We start from the raw sequence: 20,701 nt of genomic DNA, 5'->3' as shown, positions 1-20,701 counted from the left end.
AACTTGTCTCCCCCCACTAAAATTAATCTGGATCCGCCCTTGTTCTGAAGGGGTCCTGTGGTAAAGGTACCAAGATGTTAGCAGCAGATCCTTTAAGTTCTCTAAATTCCGAGGTGGGGCTCTATGGATTGAACTTGTTTTTCCAGCACATCCCACCGATGCTCAATCAGATTGCAGTCTGCGGACTTTGGAAGCCAAATCAACACCTGGAAGTCTTCATGTTCCTTAAGCATTCCTGAACAATATTTGCAGTATGGCAGTGAGTATTATCCTGCTAAAAGAATCCAGAAAGGAATAAAGTTGCCATGAAGAGGAATGTGTGGTCTGTAACGATATTTAGGTAGGTGGTATGGGTCAAAGTATCATCCATGTGAAGACCAGATCATCACACTACCACAGAAAGCCTACCATCTTCCCATACTGTGTTGTAGTGTCCTTCTGCCATCTCTTCCCCAGATGAGTGAAACAAATGCACCTAGTTATCCACAAGAAGAAGGTTTTTATCAGACCCAGCTACTGTCTTCCATTGGTCCATGGTTACATTGTGACACTCATGAGCTCACTGTCGGTGTTTTCAGTGGTGAGCAGGGGTCAGCATGGACACTCTGACCGGTCATGCAGACTTAAATGCAGCAATGCACCCTTTTATCATAGCAAACATGTCAAATTAGGTCACAGGGGCCAGTCTTCCCTCCCAACATGCTGCAGAGAGCTTAGGCACCCGTGACCCTGTAGCGAGTTCAGAGGTTGACCCTTTTGGACCTCTTGTGGTAGGTTCTGCCAACACTTTGCAAGTCCTGCTGTTTTGAAAATTCTCTGACAAAGACATCGAGATATTACAGTTCAATCCTTCTCAAAGTCACTTAGATCCTCACTCTCACCCTGTTCTTCCTCCTTCCAATATCAGTTTCCATTTGTTCACTTGTGGTGCCTAGGACATTCCACATCTCTGCAGGTGCCAGGGTAATAAGACAATCACTGTTAATCCTGTTAGTAGTTTTAATGTTGTAGTTACAGCTCTATTGTGACCAATAATGGCATTAAAACACTACATACATTGTGCGTAAATAAGACATTTTGTACCAGTCCTACTTTATAACAAAACAATCACAGGGCACATTTCCCTGCATAATGAATACTTTGATACTTTCAAGATAAATGTGATTGAAATAAAATCCTTATCAAGTCAGACATATGAAATGTTAAGGATGTGTTGCTCCCTGCATAGATGACCTCTTTCAATTAATTTCAAGCAACAGGGTAGATGTGATCTCTATTGTTTCAATAAAACATTACACTTGGAGAGAGCTTTGGCCTCTCCAACAGCATTCTACATGAACATTCAGACCAGGAACACCAACTTAGAAAGAGGTAAATGGGTTCATGTAACAACAGCTGCTCCAGGACTACTGTGGCTGAAGCAAGGATAAACGCCAATATTACACAAAACCTATCAACTAAAAATATTATACTCAGAATTATGGAACAAATGTTTTCACCAGGCAGTTATTTTTTCAACCACCACCAGCCTGGCCTACTTTACTTTTCTGGTACGTTTTGCTTATTTACTTGTAACTGCAGAAAAAAACTAGATGAGCCCTCAGTAGAAGGCAGAACCACGCCCTCTGCTGGCGAAAACCCTGTCCTCTCTATACAACTGATGCAATATGTAACAATTTTGATCATCGTACGTATCTCCCTCCCTACTTGATCTGCTGACCTGTAACTCCACAACTGAGCAGGGGACCTTAGACTGATCTTCAGTGCAAAGTTTGATTATCCTGACTTCAGCGGTTGCAGAGATATCGGACCGGACATAGCCACATACATACATACATACATACATACTTACCCAGCCAGATACCACACCGAATGCAATAACCCCGCCGACGTACCCGTTGGGCGTGGTTAACAAGAACATGCACATGAACTTTACTCTCTGGCAGTGCCAACCTGAAATAGTTCATGTTAGCCGTGCCAACTTTGTTCTATATTCAGCATTCACCAATTACATCATTTGTCCTGATCAAAATGTGATGATGAGTGTTACTCAATAACCAGTTCATGGGGTGTTGCCTCTTCGATATTGACCATCAAATCCACCAGCCACTTTGGAAACTGCTCCTCCTTGAAAACCAGTGGTTGAAGTGGTGAATAAAATGCAATGATTCACAATTTGAAATCTACAACATCTTTGCTCATAATAAATACTCACATCCAACTTCTTGGAGCTTTGCCTGTTCTTCTGCTTTGGTGATTTAGGTGATGTGTGTTCTTGCCATCTAGTCTTGAAGACCTTAAAACAGCAGAACTTCATCTCTTTTTCATTTCAGCGCTGTTTCCCAAATCTTAAATAGAAACACAGAGAGTTCAGTAATTCTTACCTTTATTCTCAACTTCCCACTACTGGACCTCTTCTCATATCTTAACCCTGACTGCTCAGCTGATGTAGCTTCATCACCCCAATGTGCAGAATCTGTGCTCTGATCTGACACAGAAAAGTTCTCCATTTCTGTCTGCTGATTGTTAGGAGACTGTGAGTGAGATTCTCTTGGCTGATGAAACTACACAGCTGCCTAGGTCTCATAACTCTCAGCAGAGTATCATCATGTAACCCTTGTTACTATGTAATAACAGAGCACAGGTAAGTAATAATTAATGATAATAACTGGACCAATAACAGAAGACATAAACTTGGAAGAGCCCTATGAGTTTAAGTACCCAAGAGACACAAACAACAATGGATTTAAGTTTAGTGAACACTTATTATTTAGAATTAAACACACAATAAAAATTATACAACAGTAATATAAAACATTCAAGGAAAAATAACAAACTAAAATAATAAATGCCAGCAAAATCAAAACCCTCTATTCTCAAAGTTAATATTGGGGCCTTTTTTTTTTCTTTTTGTCCGACCACACAATCCGTGAGAATAGAGCTCCGGACGTCACGTGACTCCGTTTGTTTACGCCGCCATGTTGGCAGAAACTCCGCTTCAAAATGAGTGGCGCTGGTAGAAAATTTACGCCGTCTGATTTTACTTTTCATTTTAAATCAGACGATATTATAAAATATACAAACAAACTGGACAAACTAAACATTATCCGATCCATATCATGCCCCCGGTATCTTATTTAAGAATCTTGAGACGGTCGGAGCGGACCTTTTACTGGACCTGCGGTACCCTGACATCTACAATTACCTAATAAATTTTCCTTCATCCTACTCCGGTGAATCTCTTAACCCTTTAAGCTGCAGTCAATTCCAGCCATTTTCAGTACAAAAAATCGCTAATATTCTATTTGTAAATAAAAATATGACGAGAAATACAGGGAATATTGGACGCATGGCGAGGTGCATTTCCTCGAAAACGACCTATTCGTGGATAATATGCCGACTTCAAGACATGTTTTGGAAAAAATATTTTACAGGCTTGTGTCGTCTGGATGTCCAAGGTCGGATTATGGCCGTTTTTTGTGGAATATTTTCGTCTGTGTGTAATAATGAACCCGGAAATGTGAGTCGCGCTGTGTACGTTGAAGCCGTGTATAGAGAACAGATGGATGGATATTCGTTGTTTGTTGGACAAATGTGTTTATATTACCCGCTGTGGTAATCGCATCTGAAAGTGGTTTACACCGGCGGATTCATGAGAATCTAAGCTTTCCATCGGCGTATAGTGTTTGTATAATCGTGTTTCAGACATTTAGCAAATTGCTTATGCAGATCTCAAAGTGTACCGCGGGCGGGACACTGAAGCGCAACTGAAGCGGAACAGCGTATAAAAGCCTTGAGGGGTAAGAGAAATTACGCGATCAGATATAAAGCTTAGGAAACGGATTCTGTACCTGATACAAAGTGGTCGCTACATAAGCGGAATCCGTTGCCTGTGGGTTCCCACCGCTCCGTTTTCTTCTGCTCGCTTCTTGCGCGTTTTATGGCAGTGATCCACCTTTGTCGTCTTTCAGGATCTTTGGGAATCCGATAAAATGCTCTCCCCTTTGCTCGTCCTCGGCTGTTCTGGCATCCCGGGGCGCAACAACTGTCCACCATATGGTGGAACTCTCTGATGTCGACGCTGAAGAACGTTTAGGAGTTAGCTGGCAGTAGTTTAAACAGCGTGCCTTCCTGCCAATATGGCGGTGTTTTGATTTCGACTGTTGCATGCCGGGATTGTGTGACGTCATCTCCCGGAGCTCTATAGGGGGAAGAGTTCAGGAAATCCTTCACCAGTAGTTCAATGTGGCTCGCCACCCAGCTCACGCTGGGAATCTGGAGATCTCCGGATCTAGCAATCTCTGGTCCTGACGTCTGGATGATCTAACACAACCGTTCCAGTGGATGGTGTGATGAAGCTGTGATCTCTCTCAAAGATGTCCTCACAAAAAAAAAAAAAACCTGACCTATGGGCAGATCAGATGAGATCCAAATGTTGCATTCACACACTGTGTAAATCATATTACTTTCCTAATTTCCCATCACTTATCATCAATTAATTACACTCACTTGCATTAATTGATTCAAATCATGTTCTCAGTAGGTTAATTGTACAACAAAAATCTATCTTTAGTCCAAGGAATCATTTACAGTTGTGAAACTATAAATACATTTCAAGTGCACATTGTAATTATGTTCAAGTACTTAAAAACACTACAGTTACATTTAAAAATTAATATTTAACCAACAGAAAATATCGTGGAGTGCTCCTTTAATTTAGTAGAAAGTGCATTAAATGCAGTAAACATCCATGGCAACCTTGAGGCATTAAGGCTGAGCTTGCTTAGTTATCTCTCCCTGCACCGGTAACAGTGAGAGAATTCACTAAATATTTACCCCTTCAATCATCATGAAAATAAACTACACATCAATTAAATAGTCTCACAAATGATTTTTTTTCCAATAACAAATAACACAGTAATATGCATATGACCCTTCACAATCATGCCAGCTAAGTGGCTACACCCAAACTAAGGAACAAGGAGGCAGGAACAACGAAGGATCTTGCAGTTAACACAACAGGGTTTTATTGTCATCACCACAATAAGCACCCAGGAGTTTCACACCCACTGTACCAGCTCGCAGGCCGAGGTCATTCCCCCAACAACCCCCTGAGTCACGGTACACATAAAAACAGCGAACAGACAAAATTAACCCAGAAAGTAGAATCAGAACAACTAAAAGCAACCAGTAATAAAGGAACGTCTTAAATCACACAAATAACCCCATAAAGCAATCCCAAAGAACACATAACTTCCCATGATGCCTAGCGGCTCCCCCACCCGGAACACAGTCACTCGCCGCAGCGACCACAGCGGCTCCCCACAGCCGCTACAATATCAAAACAGTTTTAGGTGGCTAGCACCGTTAGCACGTTTTTTCTGGCTATCTGCGCCAATCAACACAAACACCAACTGCCTTATCATCACCCAAACAGGTCAAACATGAACATCACACACATAACAATTAGCTGAACAGGCAAAAGAGCGTCTTAACTCACTGCTGTGTCAATACATGCATGGACTCTACCGCATTTCACCCCGCCAGATCGGCGAAAATCATTCGTTTCTCACAGGGCTCTATAAAGTCCAAACGCAATAATATAGCGGTCAACAACTATTTAATATCATCAAGGTTTAACACAAGTCCATTTAAAAGATTATTTTTATATATTACCCGATGAATGACAATGAATTTTATCGGTACCAGGATCAGAACAGCACACGAGGCAATTAGCAAGAGAGGCTAACAGGAAGTAGTGACCCAGATGCGAATTACAGGAATCACCTGAGGCTCACGGGGTTCACTAATTGGCTTAGCCGCAAAGGTCATTTCTCAGCGTTTTTTTTTTTCTAGAACCACACACAGAATAGCACTGACCATAAATAACATTTTCTTCCTCTTTTTTTCCTTGTGTTGAACACTTTTAATATTTATCCATTTCAATATAAAATTAACTCTCTCTTTTAAAAAAAAAAAAATTCTTAAGGCCATTTAAATGAATTGCTTATTTAAAAATTAAATAAATTTTATCAAAAGGACATTTTAAAACCTGTGCTACAATCATCTTCTTCTTCGCTCTCATCTTCTGCCAGTTCCTTCTCTGTCTCTTCTTGAAATTGAAAATCCTCCTCTGTCTCTTCTCCTGCTTGGCTTCCTTCAGTTTCATCTTCTACCAGCAGAAGAACTGTGTTCGAGTGGCAGTTCCCTTTCTGCTCTTACCTTACTCACTAAACTCAAGTGCCATGGAGAACTAGAGTAGTTGACGTTTCCTGCTGCAACCTTCTCTTTTCAAGCTTTCGTCAACGTCCGATCACTCCCGACCCGGTTTTTGTTGACGTTTTTGACCCTTTTTCCGAGCTTTGACCAATCTGAGAACATGAAGTACATCATCGGCATCGGCGGTGTAACCAATGGAGGGAAAACCAACCCCATCAACCGCCTGATCAAGAACCTGCCCAACTGCTGCGTGGTCCATCAGGATGACTTCTTCAAGCCCCAAGATAAGACTGAAGTTGGTGAAGATGGTTTTAAGCAGTACAATGTCATCTTTGCTCTGAACATGGACGCAATGATGAGTATGATCTACGCGTGGCTGGAGAACCCGGTGAAGTTTGAGAAGTCTCATGGCGTTAATAACACCCTGGACACAGAGATCGTCCCGAAGTCCGACCACAAGGAGGAGGAGGGGACTCACATCCTCATTGTGGAGGGCTTCCTGCTTTACACCTATAGGCCTTTGATGGACGTGCTAAACCAACGTTCCTTTATTTCCATCCCATATGAAGAATGCAAAAAGAGGAGGTGCTCTAGGAAGTAGACGGTGCCAGACCCCACTGGCCTGTTCGATGGCCACGTCTGGACCATGGACCTGCACCACAAGAGCATCTGCTCACTGTGAAAGGTTATTGAGAATAGGTTTTTGTGATTTTTACGCACAACACTATGATGTTTGCTGAGCTGTCAATTATTAAATGGCTTAAGAATATGGAATATTGCTACTGTTTATTATTGTTCTCAGGTTTATTGATAAATGTATAGAGTGTTGCTTATTGTATTTTATTGTATTTGATTTAAGAAAATGGAGTATTGTTACTGTTTGTTGTTGTTCTCAGGTTTACTATTAAATGTATAGAGTGCTGCTTACTATATTTTATTGTATTTTAAAATTTACATTACTGCACAGAACATTTCAGATTATTTTACCACAGATCAAGGGTACAGATTGTTGTTGGGTAGTACTCATTTTGATTTGAACTGATTAGCATACAGAACCCTATGATGTTTATGGTTTACAGCTGAGAACTAGTTGCTAAAAGTACAGAATATTATTTCTTATTTTAGGTGTGATAATTGTCAGTAAACATTCTAAGAAGTGGAAATTGACAGGGTTGTATATAGTGCTGTTCTTGCACAATATTTGTCACTTAATTGTCCTCAGGATACTGTCGTTGAGCTTACCAGTTTTACATAACATGCAGATGCTGCAGCTGATGATGCTGTAATTCACATAAACATGGAAACAAGTCTATCATAATTTGAATGTTAACAGTCCAAAATGAAAAGGTCATATACAGCTTTCCTATTGGGTTAAAAAGCAAAAAATAAAAATAAAACATGAAAAATACTTTGTAATAGTGAGAGGTTGGTAGCTTTCATTTTTTCTGACAACTTTTTGATGCCCCCCCCCAAATATCTGTTGTACCCCCTTGTGTTCCCCCACTAAAATTAATCTGGATTCACCCCTGTTCTGAAGGGGTCCTTGTGGTAAAGGTACCAAGATGTTAGCAGCAGATCCTGTAGCCCTATACACTGCAGTCAATTCCGCCTGAAATTTCTACTGAAGTTCGCTAATATCCATCCATCCATTCTCTATACACCGCTTTATCCTCACTGGGGTTGCGGGGGGTGCTGTAGCCTATCCCAAATATGGGACGCGCAACGCGAGGTGCACGTTCACGAAAACTAGCTATTTGTGGATTGTTTACTGATTTCAAGACATGTTTTGGACAAAATATTTTACTGGCTTGTTTTGTCTGGATGTCCAAGGTTGGATTATGGCCATTTTTTTGTGAAATATTTTCATCTGTGACTAGTTATGAGCCTTCAAAGGTGAGTTGTGCTGTTTACGTTATTTGTTGTTTGTTGGAGAAATGTGTTTATATTACCCGCTGTGGTAATCACATCTGAAAGTGGTTTATACCGGCGGATTCATGAGAATCTAAGCTTTCCATGGGTGTATAGTGTTTGTATAATCGCGTTTGCAGCTTCGGTCATTTAAGGAAATGCTTATGCAGATCTCAAAGCATCCCGCGGGCGGGCCGGTGAAGCGCAATGGGTTCTCTAAATTCCGAGGTGGGCCTCTTTGGATCGAACTTGTTTTTCCAGCACATCCCACCGATGCTCAATCAGATTGCAATCTGCGGACTTTGGAAGCCAAATCAACACCTGGAAGTCTTCATGTTCCTTAAGCATTCCTGAACAATATTTGCAGTATGGCAGTGGGTATTATCCTGCTGAAAGAATCCAGAAAGGAATAAAGTTGCCATGAAGAGGAATGTGTGGTCTGTAACGATATTTAGGTAGGTGGTATGGGTCAAAGTATCATCCATGTGAAGACCAGATCATCACACTACCACAGAAAGCCTACCATCTTCCCATACTGTGTTGTAGTGTCCTTCTGCCATCTCTTCCCCAGATGAGTGAAACAAATGCACCTAGTTATCCACAAGAAGAAGGTTTTTATCAGACCCAGCTACTGTCTTCCATTGGTCCATGGTCACATTGTGACACTCATGAGCTCACTGTCGGTGTTTTCAGTGGTGAGCAGGGGTCAGCATGGACACTCTGACCGGTCATGCAGACTTAAATGCAGCAATGCACCCTTTTATCATAGCAAACATGTCAAATTAGGTCACAGGGGCCAGTCTTCCCTCCCAACATGCTGCAGAGAGCTTAGGCACCCGTGACCCTGTAGCGAGTTCAGAGGTTGACCCTTTTGGACCTCTTGTGGTAGGTTCTGCCAACACTTTGCAAGTCCTGCTGTTTTGAAAATTCTCTGACAAAGACATCGAGATATTACAGTTCAATCCTTCTCAAAGTCACTTAGATCCTCACTCTCACCCTGTTCTTCATTCCAATATCAGTTTCCATTTGTTCACTTGTGGTGCCTAGGACATTCCACATCTCTGCAGGTGCCAGGGTAATAAGACAATCACTGTTAATCCTGTTAGTAGTTCTAATGTTGTAGTTACAGCTCTATTGTGACCATTAATGGCATTAAAACACTACATACATTGTCTGTAAATAAGATATTTTGTACCATAGTCCTACTTTATAACAAAACAATCACAGGGCACATTTTCCTGCATAATGAGTACTTTGATACTTTCAAGATAAATGTGATTGAAATAAAATCCTTATCAAGTCAGACATATGAAATGTTAAGGATGTGTTGCTCCCTGCATAGATGACCTCTTTCAATTAATTTCAAGCAACAGGGTAGATGTGATCTCTATTGTTTCAATAAAACATTACACTTGGAGAGAGCTTTGGCCTCCCCAACAGCATTCTACACGAACATTCAGACCAAGAACACCAACTTAGAAAGAGGTAAATGGGTTCATGTGACAGCAGCTGCTCCAGGACTACTGTGGCTGAAGCAAGGATAAACGCCAATATTACACAAAACCTATCAACTAAAAATATTATACTCAGAATTATGGAACAAATGTTTTCACCAGGCAGTTATTTTTTCAACCACCACCAGTCTGACTTACTTTACTTTTCTGGTACGTTTTGCTTATTTATTTGTAACTGCAGAAAAAACAAGCACATGCACATGAACTTTACTCTCTGGCAGTGCCAACCTGAAATAGTTCATGTTAGCCGTGCCAACTTTGTTCTACATTCAGCATTCACCAATTACATCATTTGTCCTGATCAAAATGTGATGATGAGTGTTACTCAATAACCAGTTCATGGGTTGTTGCCTCTTCGATATTGACCATCAGATCCACCAGCCACTTTGGAAACTGCTCCTCCTTGAAAACCAGTGGTTGAAGTGGTGAATAAAATGCAATGATTCACAATTTGAAATCTACAACATCTTTGCTCATAATAAATACTCACATCCAACTTCTTGGAGCTTTCCTTTTTCTTCTGCTTTGGTGATTTAGGTGATGTGTGTTCTTGCCATCTAGTCTTGGAGACCTTAAAACAGCAGAACTTCATCTCTTTTTCATTTCAGCGCTGTTTCCCAAATCTTAAATAGAAACACAGAGAGTTCAGTAATTCTTACCTTTATTCTCAACTTCCCACTACTGGACCTCTTCTCATATCTTAACCCTGACTGCTCAGCTGATGTAGCTTCATCACCCCAAACTGCAGAATCTGTGCTCTGATCTGACACAGAAAAGTTCTCCATTTCTGTCTGCTGATTGTTAGGAGATTGTGTTTGAGTGAGATTCTCTTGGCTGATGAAACTACACAGCCGCCTCGGTCTCATAACTCTCAGCAGAGTATCATTTTCTTCTTCTTCTTCGCTCTCATCTTCTGCCAGTTCCTTCTCTGTCTCTTCTTGAAATTGAAAATCCTCCTCTGTCTCTTCTCCTGCTTGGCTTCCTTCGGTTTCATCTTCTTGCTCTGACTCTTCCTGGATGGGCTCCAGACGTAGTCTCTGTTCATGTTATTTTGAAATGTAGAACAGAATTTACATAAAGCCCATTTAAAGATGAATTTTAGAATTTTTACATTGCAAAAATGTATATGAGGAGCAGGAAATAGAGGTTTTAGACTTACATTTTGCTCTTTAATGTCCATTTCGCTGGATGACTGAGCTTTTCTGATGTGAAGAACCTGCACCTTCTGCTGTGTGTGCTGCCTGATTCCTAATTAGCTGATTATTCAAATCAGGTGTGTGCTTAACAGCTGACCTCTTTCACATCTGATATTTGGACATGTCATAGCAGGAACTACACAGGTTACAGGAAGCTAATGTTAACTGAGCAAAAGCTTTCATAATCAACGTTTTATAACCTAGCCCACTTGTGAGACTGAAAGCAGAGAATCTATCCCTCTACTGCTTTTTTAAAAAATATCTATCTCTTGCATTCCAAAAAGTATCTCAAAATACATATTCTCACACCTTAATATAATGCATGGATATAAGAACAACAATTAGATGTTTTCACTTAGGTAAAAGTTGCTGACATTATTTTTTTAATGAGTTGTGTTACATTATTATTGTTTTTAATTGGATGAACTTAATATTGTGTGTAATTTAAATTACACAACTGACATTCATCGGATAAAACAACATTCAAATTAGTCCAGAGGTACCAAAGGTAATCTTCTAACTTTTGGGAGTTTGTTGGTTGAAAAACAAATTGTTAGAAGTTGTCAGAACTCAAAAAGGTTGATGCAAATTGTTATAATTTATTTTAGCTCGGTTTGCTTTGTTTGATCTGAAACATTTGCTGAGTGTGTGAGTGTCTCAGTTTTATGGAAATCCTGTACTAAATTACTGCAACACCCATTTGTAATCAGACATAAAAATGCAATATGGTACTATTTATAGAAAGAATAGTGAAAGTGTTCATTTTGTACATTTCCCAATAGCATTAAAGGAAATTAAAATATTTAATATAACCTAAGGAGCATGAAGCAAATCAGCCGAAGATGCAAAAATGTCAAACTGATTTAGTCTTGCATAGCCTAATGTATCCCCACAGCACTGTATAATTGCTGGAGAGTGATCAGAAACTCAAGATAACCAAAAAAATGGTACTGGAAATTCGTCTGTTTTCCCTAAAATGAGGAACAAATCACATATTTCTTTCCAGGAAAGGTATGGATCTATAAAATGCATTTGTTTTGCTTGTTATAGGAAGGTCTTTGCCTTACTATGTGACCTGCCCTGAATGGACTTGTGTATATTGCACACTGTATAGTGAACCTGAACCGATTTGAACTGAAATGTATGTAAACCAAATGTAAACGTGATTATTCATGAATTCCGTGACCTATTTCACTCCTCTTGCCCTTTTTTAACCTGATGACACCAGGGAGAGTGTTACTTGTTAACCATCATTTACCTTGGATTCCCTCCATTGCTCAATTTTAACTTTAGCTTGGAGGGTTTGACTATAACAGCAACAACGACTGCATGTTTTAGCTTCTCGGTGTGAAGCAAGAACTTGGTCAAGATACATCAACATTACATTTACGTTGATTTTAAAAACATCAGAATTTGTTGTATCTCATTCCAAGGCAGAAAAAAAAATGCTAATGTCATACTATCTGGTAAATGGTTAAACCAGCCAGGTGTTTGTTGACTTAACTGTTACACCGAGTGAACCCAGACAAACTTTACACCAACGTTGGGAAAACAAATTTGGCCCCTTGCTCAGTGTTTTGGACGCGGTGATATTCATCTGGCCGTGGGCTGCGGAGGTACATCAATTGGCATAATAAACGTGTTATTGTCTCACGTATTCTGCTGTACCGAGTGAAAAGTGTTATTTTAAGGGCGATTAAATAAGATGTGAGGAATAAAAATTTATAGAGTGGAACTAACAAGCAAAATTATCCATAAAAACTTTTGCTAAATGGTGCCTGTTTGCTGTGCTGGGGATAATGTGCACATCTTGTGTTTCAGGCTGTAAATTCTCTCAGTGATACTTTAAAAAAAAAATCAACACAATGATACGCATTTGTTCACAGCCATACGGATGGGATATTTTGTACACCAATATTGTCTTTATTACAAAATATTCAATAACCCAACTTTACACTGTACAAGATACAACATAGTTTACAGCTTTTGGCTATTTACAAAAAAAGTATGATCTGCATATCAAAGTGAATATATCTAAAAAGGCAGGTTGCAATCACTGTAAGCTTATTGAGTAAGGCAAAAACTTGAAACATGATGTATTTACACATTTGCAGATCAAGTGAAATTCCTATGCACTGATAAAGATACAGGCTATAAAGATATCTGAAGCACCTCATATTTCGGAGGCTGTATTTCTGAGAGATGTGCTTAAGCTTATATACTCTGAGGAGAACTCAAAAGGTAGCTTTAGTATAATAAAAAAAAAGCAGTAGTAGAGTAATGTATATGCCTGAAAGACGACAGCAGCCAGACACTGCACCAGAGTTTCTGAAAGTGTGTGAATGAACATAGAGCATTTGAAACACCGAGACTAAGTCATGCATTTGTGAGAGTCGTGTGCTTATCATCATTATTATGTATGTGCTCTCTTCTGTGTGAATGAATGCCATCCGTAAATCCTTTGGAATTGTCCGTGTATGTTTGCACCAAATGCAGGGATGTGTTGGTCTTCTGTTCATGTTCTAAAGTACTGACTGCTCTAGATTTGGCATTAACTAGTGTCCATAGCAGCACACACCCAACCAGTCCATCCTACATACCTTTGCCTTTTTTCTGTGTGCATTCCTTGCACAAGCCACATTACATTAAACCGCTGTGCATCAGGGCAAGACAAGAACATCAGATATTTGGGAAACCTTATTTTGTCTTTCCAAAGATTCAAAAAGACATTCTGTAGCTCTGCTGATGATATCTGAAAGCGCTGCATGCACCAAATATATTCAGCCTGCCGCAACATTTTCTTTCTTCTCTGGTGAGGCAATAAGTAGCAAAACTCAAGGTCTATGGAAAGCTCAATACTTTGGTTTTCTTTCAACACAAGTATCTTTACTATGGCTGTCAACTCTTAAAAAGTCATGCACTATTTAACTGTAAATATGTATCATAAAAAGTCTATTTCATCCAGTGAGATCCGAGTATAAAAAGAAAAAAAGGATTTTGTGCTGTTTTGTTACCATTAAAATTGATCACACATGCATACGCACACACTCACAGGTACACACATGCATGCATACACACATCAAAAAGAAAACAACACCATTTTACACTGTAAATAATGCAATGTATCCTTGGCATAATCAGAAAGACAGTGCAAAAGCAATAGCATGGTCAGTCTTTCTGGATATCAATGCACATACCCCTCTGTACATGGAATATGTGCTACATACTGTATAAAACGAAGATGCACGTTATACCTGGATCAGAGGGAACCCAAGAATACTGCAAATGTAATCATCTGGTATAGTGATGTTAAAAGAGGATTTGAGATTCTGGGTGCTTCTCTCTTCCTTCCACATTTTGTCTTCAAAGGGTGGCAAGCAGTTAAAAAAAATGCCTAAAAGCAAGTATGATTGTCCTTAATATCACTTCATGTCTCTGGAAGTTCAAATCCTGAATTAGCATATCCTGCGTTGTGCCAGTAGCTCAGGATTTATAGGAATTACCTGGACAGCCCCGACTTCTTTCAGCCTCAAACTAGGGGCTTTCTTGCTGTATTTCACCTACGTCTCCTCTTTCTTCCTACACTGCAACATCTGCAACAGCTGCCACAGCCTCGATTTTAATCTCCGTCACCTCTATGTCCTCCTCCTCCTCCTCCTCGCCGACCGCGGGCACGCAGGGCGAGGGCAGGCATGTTGGTTGGCTGTTGCTGCTGTTGGCAGTGTGCATCTGAATGTTGCTACCCATGCTGGCATGAGCGGTGAGGCTGGCAGCGGAGGAGACGCTGCCCAGATTGGTGGGGACGCTGGTCTTCCCGCAGGAGTGGATCCGGCGCGCCAGGCTGGCAGAGCGCATCACCGAGGAAGTGGTTACAGTGCCCACACCCTGGACCTTCCCTTCCAGGAAGTAGGTCAGCATCTCACCTTTACCCTTTACGCTGACTTTGCCACGGCAGACCAGGTCATAGTTGGTGTTCAACAGCCGATAAACCTCCTCAGTCACCTGAATAACAGAAGGAAATATAGATCTAGAAGGAGGCACAACACTTTAAGCTTCAGAGGTGCTGGTAGACACATTTTTAAGCTTCAAACAGAGATGTCGCTTAAAGTCTGCATGCCGAGCTAGAAAAAGTACATTGCTTAGACTTTCTCAGCTTGCCTTTTATAAAAAATATAGAATATTACTAAAATGTGTTATGAGGAATACTTTAAAAAATTTTGGATGCATGTTTACCATCAAAATTACTTTTGAAATATGAATTATAATTATTGCTTAAAAAAAATGAACATGCTTCAGACTGAAAGCCTTGGCATACTGTAACTCAGTAAATGAGAATATGGTGGCTGTTCCAAATTTTGTGTTTAAATATATGGTTGATACTTTAAGAAACGTCTCTTTTAAATATATTTTATTCCATCAAGATTCATCTGTAACCAAAATATTTCTCCTAACAGAATGGAGCTGGAGGTGTTTTGTGCACCTGTATTTTTCCCGGTACTCCGGTGCTGTCCATGCGACTGGCCACATTGACTGTGTTCCCCCAGATGTCGTACTGAGGCCTCCGTGCTCCGATCACCCCTGCCACCACTGGACCCACATTGATACCTGCACAAATGAACAAAACCAGAAACAAAATCATTTTAAACCGGTGCTTCACATGCTTACATTTTGATTTACTCTGCAACTCCATCAGTGTCATACACTGTACAGTACTGCAGACGTACCCACTCTCAGGACAAATTCATTGTATGATTGATAGTTGATTTCATCCAGGACGTCAAACATTTCGATGGCGTAGTCCGCTATTGTGCTCAGGTGGTCATAAATTGATTTTTTGGCCTAAAGAAGGCAAATACACCAAACAGTTAGTATCTGTGCATGTTGATTGATATTCAAATTCTCTTCAATAAAATGCAAACAAAAAAAAAAAACACAAATCAAACTCCACCTTGGTACCAATGGTGGGGACGAGTCCCACAGCTGCCATGTATGTACTGCCAATGGTTTTGATTTTCTCTATGTCTTTGTAGCACTCCTTATCCATGAGCTGCAAAAACACACATTCAAATAACAAAACAAACACTGCTAACCAACTCTTACTAGTGTTGTCAAGTAAGGAAAAGCGTAAAAGATCAGAGTCGCACCTCGTCAAAGTCAGCAATGATCTCATTCAGCAGTCTCAGGCACTCCACTCCCATGTTGTTGCCGTCCAGCTCGATGTAGAAATCATTGAAGTTTGGGATTGATGCAAACAGGACACCAACTTGTGCATAGGACTGATAGTACAGATCCTAACAGGAAAGAGGGAATACACTATAAAATAGGCTCTCTGGTGTCTTCTTAGGTTGTTTTTGTTTTTCTGCCTTTTTATCTACCTGTTGGTCTGTCTGCCTGCCTGCCTGTCTATTAGCGTGGCTCACCATGTTTCTGGGGTTTGACATTAAGAAGTGCTGAGCCACGTGTGCAGGCAGAAGATTGAAGAGGATCCTCCTGTTGTCCAGCTTTACTTTCTCCATTCCATCTCTTTCCTCTTCCGCCTGCCAGCAAATGTAGCACACAAAATATGCACATACAGCTGTAAGAACCGATGCTTGTTGCACATTTTCACCACATGGGGTCAGTAAAAAGCCTTGCCTAGCACTATAGACTGCTGCAAGCCTCATGGGAGGTTGAACAGACTTGAATTAAATTAAATGACGAATGCTGCTAAATTAAAGGGTTAAATGGCTTAAAATTAATCTCCAACACTTCTATTCCACTATGCAATACTCTCAGTTCCAAATGAAACTGTGCCAAAACAAGCTTCTTGCCCGTGTTTCTGCCAAAGAACAGACAGCTGGCAGCCTATAAATATACATCCTCCTCACATTACCCAATAGTTTATACATATCAAACCCAAAAAGACAGCATTTAGGCACTTATGTTAAAGCTTATATTGTGATAATAACACTTAAGCCTCTCAACATCCACAGACGCTCACGTGCGCAGACACATCAATTGTAAAGTTCCTGACCTGCACAGCCCATAGGAAGTCCAAGCGCAGTTTGAGGTCAAGTTGCCTGGAGTGGAGGGCCAGGGCACTGACAAAGAGCAACAGAGACAGGATGGGCTCATAGCCCCGGATGTGGAAGGACCCCCCACTGTGGAAGAGACCAACACACAAGTCAGCAGTGGACCAGACCACACAGAAAACTCCACAGGAGGGATGAATGGACCCCCCACGGAGAGATGATGAGTAAAGTTTTACAAAAATAAGGATATTTTGGAAGGCCACAATCAAAACAAAAATCTTTGGGAAAATGTACTTTTAATGTGGCTGAAATGTATTTTTGGATCACAAAATATTACATTATTCACTGATGAGTAACTGTATCTAAACAAAATGAGTTTTTCCAAAAGAGATCTATATTTTCCTAACAACCCTTTCAAATATAATCATTTTTTAATTGCAAATGTATGATCTGAGCTGCAATAAAAATTGGCCAGGCCCCTATAGAGTGGGCTGAAACGGCTAACGTGGTCCCATCATCCAGCCCACATTGTCCTTTCAAGCTTCTGATTTGGAACTAATAAGCATGTGTGCTGCTTCAAAGGGTGGGAAATGAAAGAGTGTGTGGGCTAAAAACAAGCTACGACTCCTCCACTCACATACATCTCAGCACACGTACTGTAAATACTTATCCAACTCCGGGATATCTGTTTGCTTTTTCATTCAAGTAAATGCAAAACCACCGTTAGAGATTCAGAACCAATCACTGACTCCAGTACTCGAATGACGTACATCATGCATGATGCCTCATAATTGGATCAGTGGACTCTCACTTCTCCAGCCGGATGTGTGCAGTGTCGTCGTGTAACTTTGGTAAGGGACAGAAATCTGAAGCGCATGTTTGTGTTGGTGCGGCGTTGGTGATCATGTTGTGCCGTGAAGCTCACTCTGCAGTCTTGCGAAAGCCGCTGAGCTCCAACACGGTGACATACAGCACCCCCAGAAGAAGCATTAGCGCCATTTTTGGCAACCAGGAGACACGCAGGAAAAGCGCCAAGGTGAGCGTGCCCACCACGCACGACAGGAAGGCGTAACGGGCGCCGTCGCAGGGCAGCTCTGCCATGGTGTGGTTGGCGCCGCTGTCCACATCGATTATGACGATGGAGCTGTTTGTGTTGGCACTGCCCCACAACCAGGGCATACAGCCCACCTGCCACAAGAAAACACAAAAAAAATGTAAGAGAACAATTCAATGCTCACCTACATTCATCGTAGGCCTGTCTGCATGTTACAAGAAACATCCACCTCACAGAGTGTAAGCTGTTTTTATATGTAGCGTGTTCATCACAAGTTAATTAGCAGCATGGATTCAGCTCAGAGCATGGTGACTGTTTGGCCAGTAAGGTAGGTCATTTGTGATGGATGACATTTTTTCCTCACTTACCACACAGGCCTGGGCCACAGCGTAGATTAAGAGCACTATGAGAATACAGAGAACAGTGCGGATCTGAATAGTCAGGCACCCTGGAAAACACTGAACACACAAGAACAAAAAAAAAAAATTTTTAAAAATAAGACAAAAAGTGTGTGCGGAAGACTGGTATTAAAAAACATATATTGTACATATTTTATATAACACTATGTACGTTTACCGAATAATTCTATGAATACTATGAGAGGAACTCTGCACAAGCAGAGCCTGGAGCAGCATGAGGTAAGTAAAGTGAGTAAAGAACAGAGAGAGAGAGAGAGAGATATCAACAAAGTGTGAAAACCCTTCAAAAGGTTGTGTTTTTTTTTTTTGAGAATGACCATCAATCTCAACAAAAGCTGAAATTAACAGACAGCCATCTGAATTTAAATACAACATTAAGTCTTAGAATGTAACCTCAAAGCCAGTCTATTGAATTCTTATTGCAAGGCCTTATGAAATCCATTTGCATTTTCTCTGTAGTCAGCAAAATCTTTCATAGCAGAAAAAATATAGATTGAAGGAAGTCAGTTTTCTAAAGCACCTGATAATAAAAAAAAAATCGATCCATCACTAGTCAATGCAACGATAAAAAGTGAATGAGAAGGGAGAGGTGAAGTAAGGACAATAAAGCATTTACCTGTATTCTAGTGATATGCAGGTACATGATACAAGCGACTAGGAAACAGATGGAGAAGACGAGAAGGACTAGCACCACTGTGCCCCTGAATGGAAAAAAAAAACAGGAAAGAAGGAAAAGACAGAGTTAGAAAGACCTCAGTACGTAAAAGGGTAAATTAATAAAAGACATGGAGAAAAAGGAATAAAGAAGAATGGTACAAGATTAGAATGTGATGTACGCACTGTGGTATGATGAGAAGATAGACAAGGCCAAACAAGGCAGCGAGGATCAGACAGAGGACCACTGCACTGGTGAAGTACTCATCAGGAACCTGGTGGTACTGTGTAAGGCCAGAGAAGCAAAGTGTTAAATGACAGCATTCATTCAGTGGCTTCATCCACTATTTCCTGCTGTAGAGGTGCAGCATTTGTCTGTATTTCCTAAATCCCTCACCCTCTGCTCACGCTCAGAGCACTTATACATGAGAGTGAGGAAGTTGAGGTCTGCCGTGTCTGACTCAGTCTGGCGGGCCTCAATCAGCCGACCAATGTAGCGGTTGACCCGGGTTCTGGGGCTGCTCTGGATCAAGTTAGCCTGGTTAGCGTTGGTGCGGTTCCTCAGCTTCTGTGGAGCCGTCCGCATGGCCCTCCGCTGGTGGGACGAAGAGAAATGTTCACTGAAAATGTAGAGCCTGAATAACAGTAGTTTGATAAATAGGCTGCAATGCAGCACCCTGTATTATCTGCATTACTAGAGAATTATCATATTAGGAACAAGGGTGAATAAGAGTCAACAATAAACATTATACTTTCAAATTAGGACATTGCCTTCACACTTAACTTCATTACTGAATGCACCCTGCTGTGTCTAAGTGTCTTCGGCAGCCAAAGCGAGCAGCTTTGCAAAACACTGGGCATTGGAGCAAAGCCAGAGAGTTAACATGGCAGAGCAGATGTTTGTGTGTCTGTGTGCGTATGTGTGTTTGCGTGCATGTGTGTGTCTGTGCATGTAAGTGAGCATGCTGACTGAAGTGTGCAGCTCAGCACAGTATAGAGCAAAGGGTGAACAGGGATCATTGGCGTATTCATGACTTCATGACATGACACGGATGTGTACAGCTCACAGACTCCATTGATTTCATCCTTTTCTTTCTTTCCCTGCTTCATTCTTTCTCTCTTCTCTGCTCCTGTCTATTATTACTTAATGCTTTATCTCCCTGCTTCTATATACTCCTCTGTACATTTTCTGCTTCCATTTATTACCTCAATACCTTTCCTTCTTCCTTCCTGCCCATCTTCTGTATATTCATTCTTGCTTCCTTCATTTCTTTTCCTAATGCTTCCAAATTTTTCCCTGCATTCATGTTTCCCCTCCTTTCATCCATCCTTACATTTTCACTTCTTTTCCTCCCCTGTTTCTGTTAGTCTTCCTTCATGCATTTCTTCTTGTGCCCCCACTTCTATTCTGTCTTTCTCTGTGCATTCCTCACATTCTTTTTGGGTTATTGAAAAGGCAGCAACACAGTGGCCTGCAGATGGTGGCTTCTCCTTCCATACTGTGCTCAATGTAACACAGAACACATCATGCAGCCATGTCTGCTGCACCGAAAATCCTATCCATTCATCCCTTGTCCCTCACATCGCTCACCTCCGTGCTTTGAATGCATATGTCATTTCACTCCGCACAAGTGTGTGTGGTCTGAATGTAAAACTACCATTCAGTGGAAGCTTTATGTATGACATAACCTGTCACCCTTTTCCATTTTTCTGTTCTACACTAATC

General features: G+C 40.9%; 1 protein-coding gene, 1 long non-coding RNA gene and 1 pseudogene across 3 annotated transcripts in view; 1 reads left to right on the top strand and 2 right to left on the bottom strand.

The window, feature by feature from the left end:
• Window positions 1-981: 981 nt before the first annotated feature.
• LOC127535508 (uncharacterized) lies at window positions 982-4,392 on the bottom strand. The gene is made up of 3 exons (XR_007944341.1): window positions 3,852-4,392; window positions 2,216-2,348; window positions 982-2,127 (listed from the first exon to the last, which is right to left on the bottom strand). It is a non-coding gene; the product is annotated as an uncharacterized LOC127535508 (long non-coding RNA).
• Window positions 4,393-4,766: 374 nt separating this feature from the next.
• Window positions 4,767-6,969, top strand: LOC110964248 (nicotinamide riboside kinase 2-like; annotated as a pseudogene).
• Window positions 6,970-12,737: 5,768 nt separating this feature from the next.
• The window catches only part of LOC110964242 (adenylate cyclase type 1-like), a 36,292-nt gene continuing 28,328 nt past the window's right edge, over window positions 12,738-20,701 (bottom strand). Inside the window, exons 9-20 of one of the 2 annotated variants that reach the window (XM_022212920.2) lie at window positions 19,373-19,570; window positions 19,162-19,259; window positions 18,938-19,022; window positions 18,271-18,360; window positions 17,774-18,036; window positions 16,851-16,977; window positions 16,213-16,374; window positions 15,982-16,128; window positions 15,786-15,884; window positions 15,562-15,676; window positions 15,318-15,442; window positions 12,738-14,839 (exon numbers count right to left, since the gene is read on the bottom strand). In XM_022212920.2, the coding sequence (XP_022068612.2) occupies window positions 14,417-14,839; window positions 15,318-15,442; window positions 15,562-15,676; window positions 15,786-15,884; window positions 15,982-16,128; window positions 16,213-16,374; window positions 16,851-16,977; window positions 17,774-18,036; window positions 18,271-18,360; window positions 18,938-19,022; window positions 19,162-19,259; window positions 19,373-19,570 (1,932 nt within the window). In that variant the 3' untranslated portion in view covers window positions 12,738-14,416. The remainder of the gene's footprint in view (window positions 14,840-15,317; window positions 15,443-15,561; window positions 15,677-15,785; window positions 15,885-15,981; window positions 16,129-16,212; window positions 16,375-16,850; window positions 16,978-17,773; window positions 18,037-18,270; window positions 18,361-18,937; window positions 19,023-19,161; window positions 19,260-19,372; window positions 19,571-20,701) is intronic. The other variant, XM_022212921.2, reaches the window with a different exon arrangement.

The sequence above is a fragment of the Acanthochromis polyacanthus genome, chromosome 9 (assembly GCF_021347895.1).
Source record: "Acanthochromis polyacanthus isolate Apoly-LR-REF ecotype Palm Island chromosome 9, KAUST_Apoly_ChrSc, whole genome shotgun sequence".
Classification (NCBI taxonomy): Eukaryota; Metazoa; Chordata; class Actinopteri; family Pomacentridae; genus Acanthochromis; species Acanthochromis polyacanthus.
Note: the sequence above shows the minus strand (reverse complement) of the source record. Positions and strands in the feature narration are given on the sequence as shown.